Genomic DNA, 14,884 nt, shown 5'->3' with positions numbered 1-14,884 from the left:
AAATGAACGATTTTAGTAAACTATTTTCGTTAATTTTTTCAAGGGAAAAACATACTTGCCTACCCTCCCGATTTGGTCGGGAGCCTCCTGAAAATCAGGTGCCGCTCCCGACCACCCGTAAGGCAATCGATGTTGATTAACAGCACGCCCCCTTTGGTGGGCGTGACTGCCAGACGGAGGCGTTCCCATGGTAACGCCTACCGTCTGAAGCCGGCCCCACTGACCTCACTAGTGATGTCAGTGGGAGTGATTTTGGCTCTGATAGAGCCAAAATCACTCCAGGGCTTGCGGCAGCGAGACCCTACCGCAGGGTCTCCGTCGCAAGCCCGATGGTCACGATGGTCTTGACCATCGCGACCATCATCATGGACGCTCGCTATAGCTGTGGGTGGTAACCCACAGCTATACGAGCGTCCAGGAGGCCGCTCCATTTTCATGGAGGAGGGCCCTGATTCAGAGCGTTGGGCTCTGAATCAGGCCCAGAGTTCACTCTGCTTTGAATTTCAGTGTAGACTAGAGACTGAGAAGCAGGGCCGTAACTAGGGTAGTGCGCCCTGTGCCATGGCACAGGGTACCGCAGGGCAGGGGGTGCAGTTTGGGCTTTTCAATTTTCCTGATTATCATCATTCTCACTTGTAGCTTCCTCTTCTTTTATCCCCAGCATCTCCTGTCCTCCCCTATCTCTTTCCTGGCCCTTCCCCATGAGGCCATGGCCCTTTTTCAGGTGCACTATCTTATGCCCCCTATATAAAAATGGGGGGCACCAATGCTCTCTCTGGCACAGGGCACCAAAAAGTCTAGTTACGGCTCTGCTGTGAGGCCCACATCATTATTCTGCATATTGGCCATTGTGAAGTTATTGTACGATAAGGCAGCAATTGTGATAATGCTGTGATGTTGTCTTACCTAGATATTCCAACAGAGGCATTCACTGCAGTTTTGAGGCTAATGACACATCACAGGAAAGAGAAAATGTGCTCTGTTGTTAACTATGCATTGCGTTATTTCTAGCATATGAGCTTGTACATCAGCAGTAATGCAGTTTAATTACATTGTGTATTTCCCAACATGAGTGTGAACACTGGTTTAGAAGTGGGCTTTTATCTGTAATTTATAAGTTTAATAGTTGAGGTTGATGTACTTGCAGGCTACCAATGCTCTACAAGCATGCTGGATCATGTGGTTCAACGAAAGCTAGTTGCCTGCATCAGTTCTACACCTCTATTTTACCCATTTGTCTCATCAGATACTGGATACTTTTGGCAATTTTACATTCATGTGAATCCTCAGTTTTGCTTTGCATAAATTTTATTAATCACAACTGGAATCAGGACAAGAGATGATTCATGTTTTGTTTAAGAAAAGAGAAATAATTAATCTTTCATCTTTAATTGGAATGTTAGAGACAGCATCCAGCATATAAGACCGGGTAAATGTCTGAAGACGGAACTAGCTGAGGCTCCTGGGTAACAAATATATGCAGGGGTCGGATCAGCCTCAGATTGCAGACCCTTTGATAATTTAAACAGGTATTTAGAAATCCTGGTCATTATCTATTGAATCTGGAGAGAGAGAGAGAAATTTAATTCATCACATTTCTCAGGGCGCAATTCAATTCCAGGTGTTGTTACATCACTCAACATAATTTCATATGCGGTGCACACACCTTTGTACAGTACATACGGGAGCCCAACATTATGTATTTTCCTGCTTACCCAGATGGGGGTACGAGGCAAAATGCAAGATGTTGAGGTGATTTACCTAGGGAATTCATATGATTTTCATGTTTCTCTGTATATGTGTGTAAAAATCATTGTTTATTAGACTTATCATTACTTGCTATGTTTTAGGAGATCATTAAAATATTCATACAACGTATTACTAGAACTGTTTGTACTAAAGGATAATAAATCCAATGATAAATCAGATAAGCAAACTCGCACACTTTTTTCTGTGACCTCACAGAGTAAAGGGAGATGAGCATGGAAAGCTGTAAAAATAATTAAATTATTCTATAGATTGTCAGTTCTTTGGGCTCCGTTTCTGATTCTATTCCTATTTTATTTTAAGAAAGCTTTTGCATTTATATTTTCTATGTCAGTTTTTTAGCACCATTTGTATTCAATACTAGCTGTTGCCCGCGGCTTTGCCCACAATGAAACCATAGTCTGCGCCACATGTATCATAACAGGGCACCAGAGTCTGCTCCACATGTATCAAAACAGGACAAAGGAGTCTGCTCCACCTGTATCATAAGAGGACATCAAAGTCTGCTTTGCCTGTGCTATAATAATAGTACCCTGGAGTTGTCTGCACATGCATTACAGTACCCCCACACCACACTCTCTGCTCCATCTGTATAGTAAATACCATCATTACCTACCTGCTGCCAGACATATCACTGCACTCACTACTTCTCACTACAACTACACAACAAATAACACCTGTTATCAGGGACTTCCGGTCTGTGCGTTCCAAAGCAGAAATGCTACTACAACATGGCCGCCACTGTGTGTGCAGTCGATGTATGCAGAAACACAGCATTGTCCCCTGGGGAGTTACCAGATAAACTGCTTATAATGCTACTGCAACAACTGGGATCGGGTGGTCGAATCTCATGTGATGTTTAATATTTATCGGGCTGACCACCTGGTCCCGTATAGGTCCATACACACTGTGCTATGTCTGCACAGTGTGTACACTGCTCACAGGCAGCTGACTGGGGGTCACACTGGGGAAACATTGCATGGCTGATTGGAAGAGTTTTACCCAATCAGCCGCTGATTGTTAGGGTGCCCATACACGGTGCGATATAGTAGCCGATCCGACGGATTGGTACGATTTTAGTGCTATATCGTACAGTGTATGGGCATGATATCGGAGCGTGTACCTGTGGGGTCATAAATTGCACCTCCAGATCTTACTGCAGGTTCAGTTGATCTGGGGTTGTGATGTACGATCCGATGCAGCTAGCACATCGGGCAGTCGGCCACCCGATCGCACCGTGTGTGGGGACCGCCCGATATGTCAGCCGTCACAAGGTGCATATCGCTACGTGTATAGGCGGCTTAAAAGGTGTGTACCCAACTCTTCTCAGAGGGTCTCAAATAACATTTCAGTGAAAATCCGATCAATATCTGTTCAGTAGATATATATACACAAACATAAAGCAAAAGTCCTGCACACAACTCCACTCGGGGGGGGTCTGTGATCATGGAAGTCATGGATAGCAAGATGATTCATAGCCTATGTCACTCGGAGGATCTCAAGGAGCATTTAAGTGAAAATCTGATCAAAATCGGTTCAGTAGTTCTCGAGTTTATAGGGAACATACATACAAAGAAACTATTTTATACACAGATTTGTCCACATACATCTATCCTCCGTGCTGTACAAGTCGCGTTACACCTAACGAGTGAGCGCTGTAGCGCCTAGCATCTCTGATCATTTTTCCCTTTAAAATGTGCCACTGCGGCTGTAACTGAATGTGAAAAGCTATGTTACAGTGTCAGCGGCTGTGACACTGTAAGGTAGTATTTCATATGCAGATACACAGCAGTCGCACATAGAATATTGGCATGCTGCATATCATTTTAATCAGCATAAGCTGCTTGTGCGCCCTATTTGTGGGTTAATGCCACAAGGTGATTTATTGCCACTGAGAGAGTGAAGGGATACTATTAATACAGGGGCGTATTAAGAGTAGGGGGCCTGTGTGCATTCCCCGTTCTGGGCTCCCTCCTCTCTCCCCAGCGGCCGTCAGCAGACTGACGCATCTGACCGCTTCATCAGTAGACTCTGGGCACTAGTCTGTGCCCAAAATGTACTGCACATGCGCAGGTTGCCAGGGAAATCGCGAGGCCGCTATTTTTCTGGCGATTAGCTTACTGGGAATGCCTAAAACACCGGAAAAATTGCCATTTTCCAGCATTTTGTGCAGGGCTGAGACACCCGACGTGGGACCTCGGAGAGGTAATAGATAATATGGGTGCAGGGTATGCGATGCGGGCCCCCCCTGGACCCACTATAGATAAGCTCCTGTATTAATACGTGAACTTTTGACATTAGAGTAGCTTTGATTGGGACATAAAGTCACTAAGGTGGTGGGGGCAAAACCACTGGGGGATCTATTAAATTTAGTAAAATAATCAACTTACCTTCATTACTTCCTGAGCTCATATGTGAAAACCGTCTTGAGATCTACAAAAGCAATTAATTACTTCAGAGAGTTAATGAGAGAGATATCTAAAACAAAAGTGATACTCTTTGTGGTGTCCGCCCAGACCCACAATTGAGGTCATCCCTCCACTCACTGATTTATAACCAGTGATAAATAACAACTCCATAAAGTACACCATATAGTTCATTCTAGCACCCTGCACCTGTCACAACCCGTGCAGTTCCTCTTCCCGCCTGGGATGTCACACTCTGCTCTGGTGCTTCTAGCACACTCTGCTGGTGCAACAAACTGCTGAGATACAGACCAGTGTGTGCTAGAAGCACCAGAGCAGAGAGCGACACCCCAGGGCAGGAAAGAGGAACTACATGGGTTGTGACAAGGGCAGGGTGCTAGAATGAACACTATACACCATCTAACACTACTTATAGCATATCTTCCCCACAGCTGTTCTGACTGCAGTAATTAATGTTTATTAATTGTACTTAGTATTAGTTATGTTTGTTCAGGAACCCTGTAGTTTCCTCAACACTCTCTACACTCAGAAAGTATATACTAAAGCCGCGTATCCACTACACGATATAACGAACGATAACAACATTCTTATCATTCATTATATTGTGCAGTGGATATTGAGCCCCACTGAACGATATATTGTTCAGTGCCGGCACCTCCCTCATCCCCAGTGGCAAACGCAGGATTTTTAAAGGGGGGTTTCCATAATATATATATATATATATATATATATATATACATACAAACAGCATTCATACACACAACCTCTAAGCATACTCACGCACAGCGTACACACAGACACACGCACACATAAGCATACTTACACACAGCATACATGCATACATACACACAAGATACCTACATATATACATAGTTACACACCGCATACATACATACACACACACACACGCATACATGTGCACAACATACATACACAAATATCAGTATACTTACCGAGGGCTGAGGAGAGAGGAGGAGGAGGAGGAGGGTCACCGCTGGAGCCCATGTGAGCGTAGTTGCTGCTGCTCGCCATGCGTAGCAGCTCCTTCCCGGCGATCTCCTCCTGAAGACTTGGAGCTGAGCCAGACCCAGAGCAGCTGCACCAGGATGACGACGACCACAGCGATAAGGGCTGCGGCCTTCAGGGCCCCTTGACCACCCACACAGAATGATGGGAAACACCGGGGGACAAGCAACTGCTCCATCCCCTACTGCTGCCGCACCAACACGCCCCCTCAGAGCACAGCAGGGACAGTGTCTCACACAACAGCGCTTCCTGCCTGGCGCCGGCCGCTGTACCTATATTTTCTTTGCAGAGAGCTCTGCCAACCAGAGCTCTCTGTCTGTGGATCCGCGGCAGCTCCGTCGAGCCCGCAGTCAGTGCAGAGACGGAGACAGTGCTGTCTCCGTCTCTAAACAAAAATTATTTGGTCAGTCAGGGGGGGGGTTTCTGGGTACTCAGAAACCCCCCCTGCGTGCGCTACTGATCCCCGAACATGCACAACTTGACTCTATCGTCAGGTTGGACAGCAGGTTCGGGTGTTGAGCGGACGGCGTCAACAACCAGCGGGAGCGCGCATCGCTGGTTGTTGACAGCATATCCACTGGATGATACTGCAGACGATTGAACAATAACAATGTCGTTATCATTCAATATATTGTGTAGTGGATACGCGGCTTTACTGTATGTATTTCAAAACACAATGACATGTAATTTCTATCTTCAGAATGTTATTGGTGCTCTTATAGGGAATCTCATGCTATTCAGCTAACATTAGTAGTCTGATTAATCATATTGGTTTGCTTGCTATATTTAGAAATGACAACAAAAACATAGCAAGCTCTGAGTTTATATCTACAATAAATAACTGAAATTGGATCTTATGGTGAAGGCATTGGATATTAAAATGGATTTGTATTGAAGCTATTAAAGAAATATATAAATGTGCCCTGCAGGGTTCATAAATCTGCCAAACACAACATTGCACTGAAAAGTCTGCAGGAGAACAATTTTGATAACAATTATCTTGTACTATTAGTGTTAATGATTTAGGTGCTAGTGACTGTCATAATTCTGTTCTACCAACAATGTGTTACAGTTATATGATTTATATATAAAACCCTTTGTATTACCTATTTTGTAATAAATATTGATGTTACAATAATGCTTTCATTATAAACACATAACATAAAGCAGAATTCTAAAGAAGTCCACACACTAGGACAATATCGTTCCAAGCAGCCAACTTAGTGGGCAGTTGGAAGGCACAGGGTCCATGTGTAATGATTTCACTGTGCCCCAAATCATAGTGATTTTTTGGCCTTTGCTCCGCAAAGTGCCTCATACCTCAGTGATGTCTATAGGTCCTAAAAAATTTATAGACAGCATTCCAGGGTTGGCTGGTTTAAACCACATTTTTTGTAAAACACTCCGGATTTTTTTAATATGCTGTGACTACAGGCATGGCGCTGTGACTTAATAAAAAAAGCCTATTATAAGGGAATCCCCGTGGTGGTATTCCACGTTCTGGTTGTTTGTGGTCTTCATTTGATTGAGCTGAACCAATACAGTAAATTCACACACACAACAGAGACATAGGGAGGGTGAACCAGATTAGAGAGGTACTAAATCTGCCTATCATCAGCTAATACGCCACAAAATCCTCACCTAACAATCCTATAGGACAGGAGAAAACCACAACAAACATTCTCAATCTTAAAGGGTAAACAACCCCAACACATTAAAAAGGCAATACACAGAGAAACACCTTATGGTTTAATCTTCTTCATGATGAGTGGAAGGAAGAAAGACTTAGAGCCGTATTCAATTAGCGTCGAAAACTGCAGTTGTTTTCGCCATTGCCTTTTTTTTTTTTTTTTTTAAAGTTAATTTTTTGCAAAAAAGAAAAACGTTAAAAACGTCAAACAGGTGAAAATGGGGAAGAAAAACTGGAGAAAAGTTTTCTCCATCCCAGACCAGGAGAAAAAAAAAGCAAAATCCCTATTTTTGCCTAAAAATTTGGGGATTTCTTTCAGAATCCTTTGGACACCCCCCCCTACTGATAAGTTACCCAGGGGGGGTGCCTTACCTTAACCTCCCCCCCGTTGAAACACAGGAATAAAATACACTACATTGGCCTCTGTAGGAATAAAGCAGACATACATTGGCCCCAAAGAAAATACACACACATACATTGGCCCCCACAGGAATAAAACACACTATATTTGCCCCAGAGAATTAAAACATACCTAGGTTTAGGGAGCGTAGCGGGGTTAGCTTTAGTTTTTTGGGGGGGAAGGTTAGGTTTAGGCACCACTAGGGAGGAGGGTTAAGGTTAGGCACCACTGGGGTGGAAGGGGGCTTAGGCACCAAGGGGGGAGGGTTAAGCTACAAAAAGGGAGGGTTAGGGGTAGAGGGGATGAGGGTAAGTATACTTACCAACCATCGGGATGCCGCTATCTGTATTTTGACAGGAAACATCCCAACAGCCGGCATTACATACCGATTTGCTTTGTATACCTTGTTAGGGTGAGGAAGTACTGTCCTCCATGCTCGTCTGCAGGTAGTATTGCCAACCTCCGGACTAATTAATAGTCAAATACAGAGGTTCCCAAACGCGATTCTCAAGGCTCCCCAAGAGTTCAGGTTTTAGAAATATCGATGGTTGAACACAGGTGACTTAATTAGTATTTAACTATCTATGCTCAACCATGGATATCTACAAAACCTGAACTGTTGGAGTGCCTTGAGGACCGCGTTTGGGAACCTCTGGTCAAATCCATTGCAGAGTTTCCTAGTGATGTAAATCACTGCAGGGTTTCAAGCAAGTAGAAGAGCCGCTTTAGGCCAAGAATTTGGCTAAAACTTACTTAGCAAAAATGTAATCTTCTTACACCAGACAGAGGTCCAGGCAAGAGAGGAATCTGATTCTGACCTCTCCTCTAAGGAGAATAGTGAGGCAGCGGAGGACTCGTTTGTTTGTTTATTTTATTGAGTTTATTTATAGAAAGTTTTTTTCCAAGTTTACAACATCATACACATACAGAAGAAAAAAGAAAAAAAAAAGGGAAGCACAGCACATATATCAATATGGAATCACATCATATAAAGAAACAGTAGAATAACATTAAACAGTGATATTGTCAAAATACATTGTTAGGAAATGAGACCCGATGTTGCACAATCCCTTAGCTAGTACTGGAACCAGCAGGCATCTGAACACAAATAATAATAGCCTATAAAAATAGAATACAACCATATGAAATACACGCAAGTAAAGGAAGGATGTATCTGGTAAAATGTGCAAACAGCTTATGGCCCCCCATCGTGAAAATCAGAGAATTACAAGCTATAAAGCGAGGGCCCAAAGGCGCCATTCCAACCCACGCCACTCAAACTGGATCTAAAACAGGCTTGCCTACCCTCCCGATTTGGTCGGGAGCCTCCCGAATATCGGGTGCCGCTCCCGACCCCTCGGAAAGGCAGGCAAGCCTCCCGGCTGCCGCCTACCCCCCCAGACTACTAGTAAAAACCCCCGCTGCCGGGGGGCCCGATGACGCGATTCGCGCTGAATCGTGTCATCGAGGCTCCGCCCCCTGCTTTACAATGCCTTTTTTCCGCCATTCTGAAAACGGCATCACAGTCCGGCCACGCCCCCCACAGAATGCAGGCATTCAGCTCCCTCCCGGAAGGAGGGAGCTGAATGTCGGCAAGTATGATCTAAAATAAATACAAATAAACTAAAAGTACAAAAGAGGATCGCACCAAAATAACACCAGAAACAATGAAAAACCTAGAGAAAGGACTAACCATCCCACCCCTAGCGGAAAATCAATATTGAAGCACACATCCAACGGTAGGGTACACTGCAAAGAGAAACCTAAATCATAATCTAAAACAGTGCAATTGCTGTGTAAAAAACGGAAAAATAAACCAAAAATACAAGAATAGACTCAACAAACCCCAACTAAAGAAAGCCCCACCCCCCACCTTGTATATCTATACCCAACTGCGGCATACCTTAGAAATCCCAAACTGCCAACCACACTCTGCTACCTAGGCAAACCCTCTCCCCCACCCCCCTTCCTTTCAAACACACAAAACAAAAACAAACACCAAGACAAAAAAATAAAACAGAAGACAAAAACACATACACACAAGAGCAAACGACCCGCACAACTACAGGTCTAGTAGTAAGGAGAATAGTGCAGACAGGAGCGTACACCTGAAGTGCAATAAGATAAGGAACCCTACTACCAAAACAGTAGCCCGATTTAAAAAAAATATACCGTATTATAACAAAAAACAGCAGGATGGAGCACCGAATCGCAAAACACAGATGATGTGATTTGTCATAAGAACACAAACACAAAGGGTACAAACTACCTGTAGAACTACACGTCAAATATTAGTGAAGATAGTGTATACTGGAGTAACATACTGTAGTGTTCACTCTAGCTCCGGCGGCAGGCAGAGCAGGCAGTGCGCTGGAGCTAGAGAGGGCAACCTTGTGCGCGCGCCGGAAAAGGAGGCGTAGTCATGAAAAGGGGGCGTGTCTATAAGACGCATCCCCTTTTCGTCATACTTGGGGGTGTGCCCGGCACTTACGGACGCGCCGGGCAGCCCCCAAGCGCTGCAGACAAGGAGAATAGATGCCGGGCGCATGCGCCCAGCGTCTATTCTCCGGCGGTGACCGGGTCACCGCACATTTCTCCACACGCGGGACACTGCGTCCCGCGGGTGAAGACGGCACCCACAGGCTGTAAGGGTAGGGCGCTCTTTGCCCTCCTTCTGGAGGGCAAGGTGCTTTTTGCCCTCCAGAAGGAGGGCAGGGCGCCGCGCCCCGCTAAAACAGCCTAGCGGGAACACTACACTGTAGGATAATGGACCCTTCAGCCAAACAGTATTCCAATAAAAAACATACTTAATAAAGTGGAGCCCACTACCTTGGAAAACAATGAGAAGCTGGTGGGAACAGTCAAACATATGGCACAAAGGCAAGGAGATCTGCAGGAGCCTAACCCCTCTACATAAAGGCAATTACAATAACATTAATTGCATCGGCCTGTCCAGAAATATAAAGAGCTGTGCAGAGCTTTTCTGTGCAGAAATTTTCTGTGCAGAAATCAGGAGATTTCGTTTAAACAAACTAAAATGCACATTCCATAAACATACTGTATAATGTAGAAAAAGCAATATATAACAGTAGCAGGAGAACAGCAAACAAGACCAGATTCAGTCAGGAGGGCGAGTCCACCTAAAAGCCAAATATTCCAGCCAGATCTCACGGTCGGCTGCAACTCTTCGTTAGGATGCGGGCAAAGGGTGAATTGAGGTCCTGAAGGAATCGTTGAACAAGGAGGAATTGAGCACTAGTTGTCTGGACCTTCATAATGAAATCTGAAAACACGTAAACATGAAGAGGACGGTCCTGAAAGCCCATAATGCGAACAACATCACAGTCTTAACAGTGGAGCAGTCCGGCAAGGAGCGTGCAGGGGAGGATACCAGGAAATAGGATCCTAGTGGGCCCCCAGTAACCACGTGCAATTGCAAAGTGGGATAACCAATGTATAAGAGACTCCACAGGGTGGAAACTGTCACCCTTGTCAGACAATTGCACAATTTACATTATTACTGCATATCATGTTCCCCTCCACATCCAATAAGTTTTGCTTCATGTTGAAGACCTGGGACTCCAAAGTCTCAATTTGCGGAATAAGTGGAGAGAGACCCCTTGGTCTTACCCCTTGGGTGGTAAGGTGAGCCATAGCTCCATAGCTCCATCAGAACGTTCACAGACTACTTGCAAATCTTGACACAGAAGGGGCAAATCCGACTGCAGCTCTTATTTTCACCATAACCCTTCTCTCACTGCCATAAACTGCATCAAGTACCTATTGCAGAGTGACTGCAGGTGAAGGCAGTGGACTCCCATCATGTAGTGTTTGTGAAGGAGACTGAAGAGGACCCAGGGAGGCGGCAGAGGAGCAAAAATAGAGGCACAATACTCTAGCGGCTGCAGCGTGGGATGTTGTACCCATAATGCATGATATGAACATCAGAAAGCACGGGTACACAGCCTCTTGCAGATTCCAAATACAAATGAGGAAGGCAGGAGAGAAATAGAACTCAGCAGTGTAGAGGTTAATATAATCAGAAGCTGTGGCTGCGGCTGCCAGAGAACCTTATGTCAGTAGGATGCTGATGAGCTTAGTAACAAATCATTCCAGCAGTCCCGGAGAAAGAGAGATCCCCGGAGAGATCAGAGGTCTGGAAGGAGGCAAGTGTAGTGCTGCAGGTGAATCCCCCACCACTGATGGCCACGGCATTGCAGATTGCCAGCACTGGGACTGCTTGGTGTCACATGTGGTATGTAGAATGTACAGGCCGCTCAGAGATTTTGGCTGCACAAGAGACTCCCTGACGTCTAAAACCGGACACCTCCGCAGTCCCCGCACAGGTGTCTAAGGACACCTCCGCAGTCCCCGCACCTTCCCACAATGGCTCACAGCAGTGATCACTGTGGGGCAGCACTCGGGATGAGGAGACAGGATAGATTTGACGGCGAGCATGCCACCATGCGTGTTACTCCATGTCCGCCTTAGGCACGCCCAAGAGGACTCTAGTTTAGAAGAATCTTTATATGGTGAGGAATCCCCTAATAAACATGACACAGATTAGTAAGAGCTGGGTGTCACACCCATAATCTTTAGTATACAGAGGAGTGTCTCTCCTTAAATTCCTTCATTTCTAAAGAAAAAAAGAATGGAATATGTTGTTTTTTTTCCCCACCATATCCTCAACTTTGAGTTTCTTTACAAAGAATGGCCCAAACCAGATAAAAGATTTAATGTTGTACAGATTATTATTTTATCCCATTCCAGGAAAGCATAATAAAAAAGTGAATCTCTGTCTAACAAAAAGTGGATGTCCCTATAGCATGGTTGTGTAAGACCACAACCATTCCAATCTTAAGGCTGGCAAGCTAAAGGATAGCTTGGATAGAAAATGCTAAGTTATTTTAAAGTTCCAACTTTGTGACTCTTGGAACCTCCCTTGACCCATTCTGTTTTCCATCTGGGTTAACAATGTGATTGCTAGGTGGTCAAAACAACTTTCTGGAGACCTACACTCCAAAAACAAAACCTGAATGTATGCCCTTGGTTGACTATTTCTAGAAAGCATCAGCATTTCTCAGTGATGTACCATTGGATGCTAGCCTTTTTCCATCCATACCTTCATTGTAGGAGCAGGACAGACCCAGAATCCAAAATAACTCTGAAGTCCCTTCCATTTCAGGTAATGTTCTCTTTGGTCCTGAGCTTCATAAAATAATCAGACAGGTCACAGGTTCCTAGGTTTTATTCCTTTTGACCTTTGGAAACACTAGGAGGGCCTTAATCATGGGGGCAATATTCTGTTCCCCATGAAAGTCTGTAAAAAAGGAAGAAATGCTTGGCCAGTAAAAGACCAGCCACAATTGTTTTCCTGTTATCAGAGCTCACATGGGAACTCATTTGGTGTGATGAGTGGTTCTCTTCCATTTTGAATACTTGGGTGAAGAGAATCATGGCTACATTTTTGTCCTATGAAGCCCCCTCTCAGAAGACAATGTGCAAACACTGGAACTGTTAGAAGCCATTCACTCTTTAATCTCTACTGGTGTGGTTATTCCAATCCTAAAAAGGCAAAAAAAAAGCTGAAACTCTATTCAAACCAATTGGAACTTCCATCTGAATTTTAATCTGAAATACTAGAATTGTTATTCTTTGATAGAATCTTTGGTTCTACAGGTTCAAAATGGATTTCCTGAAATCAGATATATATATTGCAGGGAGAAAAATTAGTTCCAAGTGTCAGTGGACATCATGATGACATATCTACAGGATTAAATCTGGTAGGATCTCCAGTGCCTTCTGATATGCAGTCCAGCCTCAACATTTTCCGTTTCAGGCACTTCTTTTCAACCTAGTAATAGAACTTCTTATTGTGTTTAAAATTAGGGTGTTGCAGTCCACCCCCAACCCAACCTAGTGACAGAACCTACTGTAGGTTTTTTTTTTTTAACGAAACTCATGGCAGCAATGGTGGCTCTCTTGAAAGACAGAGGTGTGATAGCCATCATTACATGGATAACTCCTTAATAAAGGCATGCTCTTTCTCCCTACTCCATATGCAGATATCAGCCCAGACATTAGACTCTCAAGGGTGGCCCATTAAGTACCAAAATCCCACCTAGTTTGTGCTCAATGGTTGATCTTTCTAGGTCTTCCATTCAATACTATACAGCAGAAATTATTTTTGGTAAAACACGAGATTAACTCCCTATAGATTGTAAGCTTGCGAGCAGGGCCTTCCTACCTATATATCTGTCTGTTATTACCCAGTTTTGTTCTATTAATGTTTACAATTGTAAAGCGCAACGGAATATGCTGCGCTATATAAGAAACTGTTAATAAATAAATTGTATATGGTGACAAAAGAAATCAAAGGGATTATGTGCTAGATGGAACTAATCATTCACGCAGTCTTGGCAGTATTCATTCCAGTGGTAGAATATTGGAAAGTAGACTACCACATTAAAAAGGCTGCAGATAGTTGAGAAGTGGGTTGAGTTCAACCAGATATTGACAGGATCAGGAATGCATTTTAGTTGAACTACAATGCAACCTGCTATTATTCAAAGAGAACAAAGAACAAAGGACCCAAGGGTATTCCGAATAGAAACCATTTCAGTAACGTGACATTATTAACTTGCCTATTCCTCTACTTTGCTACCAAGGACTCAATTTTGTAAAAAAAAAAAAAAAAAAAAGTAGTAGTACAGTATTTCTGGTGGTTCTTCTTACAGTATTGCATAGCCAAGAATATCATGGTACAAGGAAGTACTGAAAATGGTAAGTGGTCCATCGTGGCATAATTCACTAGATGGCATCTGTTATGCCAAAGATCATTACTTCATTAGTTCTCCTCAATTGGCATTAGTGGCCTAGCTGTTAAGGCCATATTTCATAAAGATAAAAGTGCACATTAATTGTGCTAAAAGTATCCCCTGTGTAACTTTAGCTTGGAACTCGATGTGATAAACAGTGAGTGTCCTTTAAATACCGAGGCCATTCATCACCCATCTGTTAAATTCACATCACTTCCGGAAAGCTGCTGTTTTTACGGTGACATCAGTAATTAAATGAATTAATTTCAAATAAAAGTTACACAGTAATCTTATTCTAGTCTTCTTGTGGCTGTTATATTGAAGCTCCTTGGGCTTCAGCTGGGTGCTGTGGAGAGGATGAGGGATGGGGGAGCAACAGAGAAGGAGCCATTGAATCAGCAGGGAGGGATCTGAAAAGTTGCCATGAATCTCTTCACAAGCTTGTGAAGAGATTCAAGGGCCTGTATGCCATCTCAGGATGGCGTACAGTTACACAGGCAAGTTCCAAAAGAAAATACTTTTTCTGAGCTTGTTGAATAAGATGGGGATGATGGCCACTATATTGGGTGAAATGTAACCAGGAGAGATTAGTGATATCTCCTGCATTACAAGAATAATGATTGTGTCACAGCGCGCCGGGTTCACGATCCCTCAAACCGGGTCCGGCAGCGCTGGCTTTTTCCTGGGTTTGTGTTTCCGTGATGGGTGAGGGGCAGTCAGTGCCTGCCGCAGTGATCTTTTTGTGCCCGGTGGTAGG

At 44.0% G+C, this 14,884-nt stretch overlaps 1 protein-coding gene across 1 annotated transcript in view; it reads right to left on the bottom strand.

The window, feature by feature from the left end:
• Positions 1-1,300: 1,300 nt before the first annotated feature.
• Positions 1,301-14,884, bottom strand: part of MARCHF10 (membrane associated ring-CH-type finger 10) — a 72,801-nt gene continuing 59,217 nt past the window's right edge. Inside the window, exons 10-11 of the mRNA XM_088470750.1 lie at positions 4,158-4,200; positions 1,301-1,562 (exon numbers count right to left, since the gene is read on the bottom strand). Of these exons, the coding sequence (XP_088326876.1) occupies positions 1,534-1,562; positions 4,158-4,200 (72 nt within the window). The 3' untranslated portion in view covers positions 1,301-1,533. The remainder of the gene's footprint in view (positions 1,563-4,157; positions 4,201-14,884) is intronic.

The sequence above is a fragment of the Taudactylus pleione genome, unplaced genomic scaffold, assembly GCF_031769625.1.
Source record: "Taudactylus pleione unplaced genomic scaffold, aTauple2 ptg000102l, whole genome shotgun sequence".
Classification (NCBI taxonomy): Eukaryota; Metazoa; Chordata; class Amphibia; order Anura; family Myobatrachidae; genus Taudactylus; species Taudactylus pleione.
Note: the sequence above shows the minus strand (reverse complement) of the source record. Positions and strands in the feature narration are given on the sequence as shown.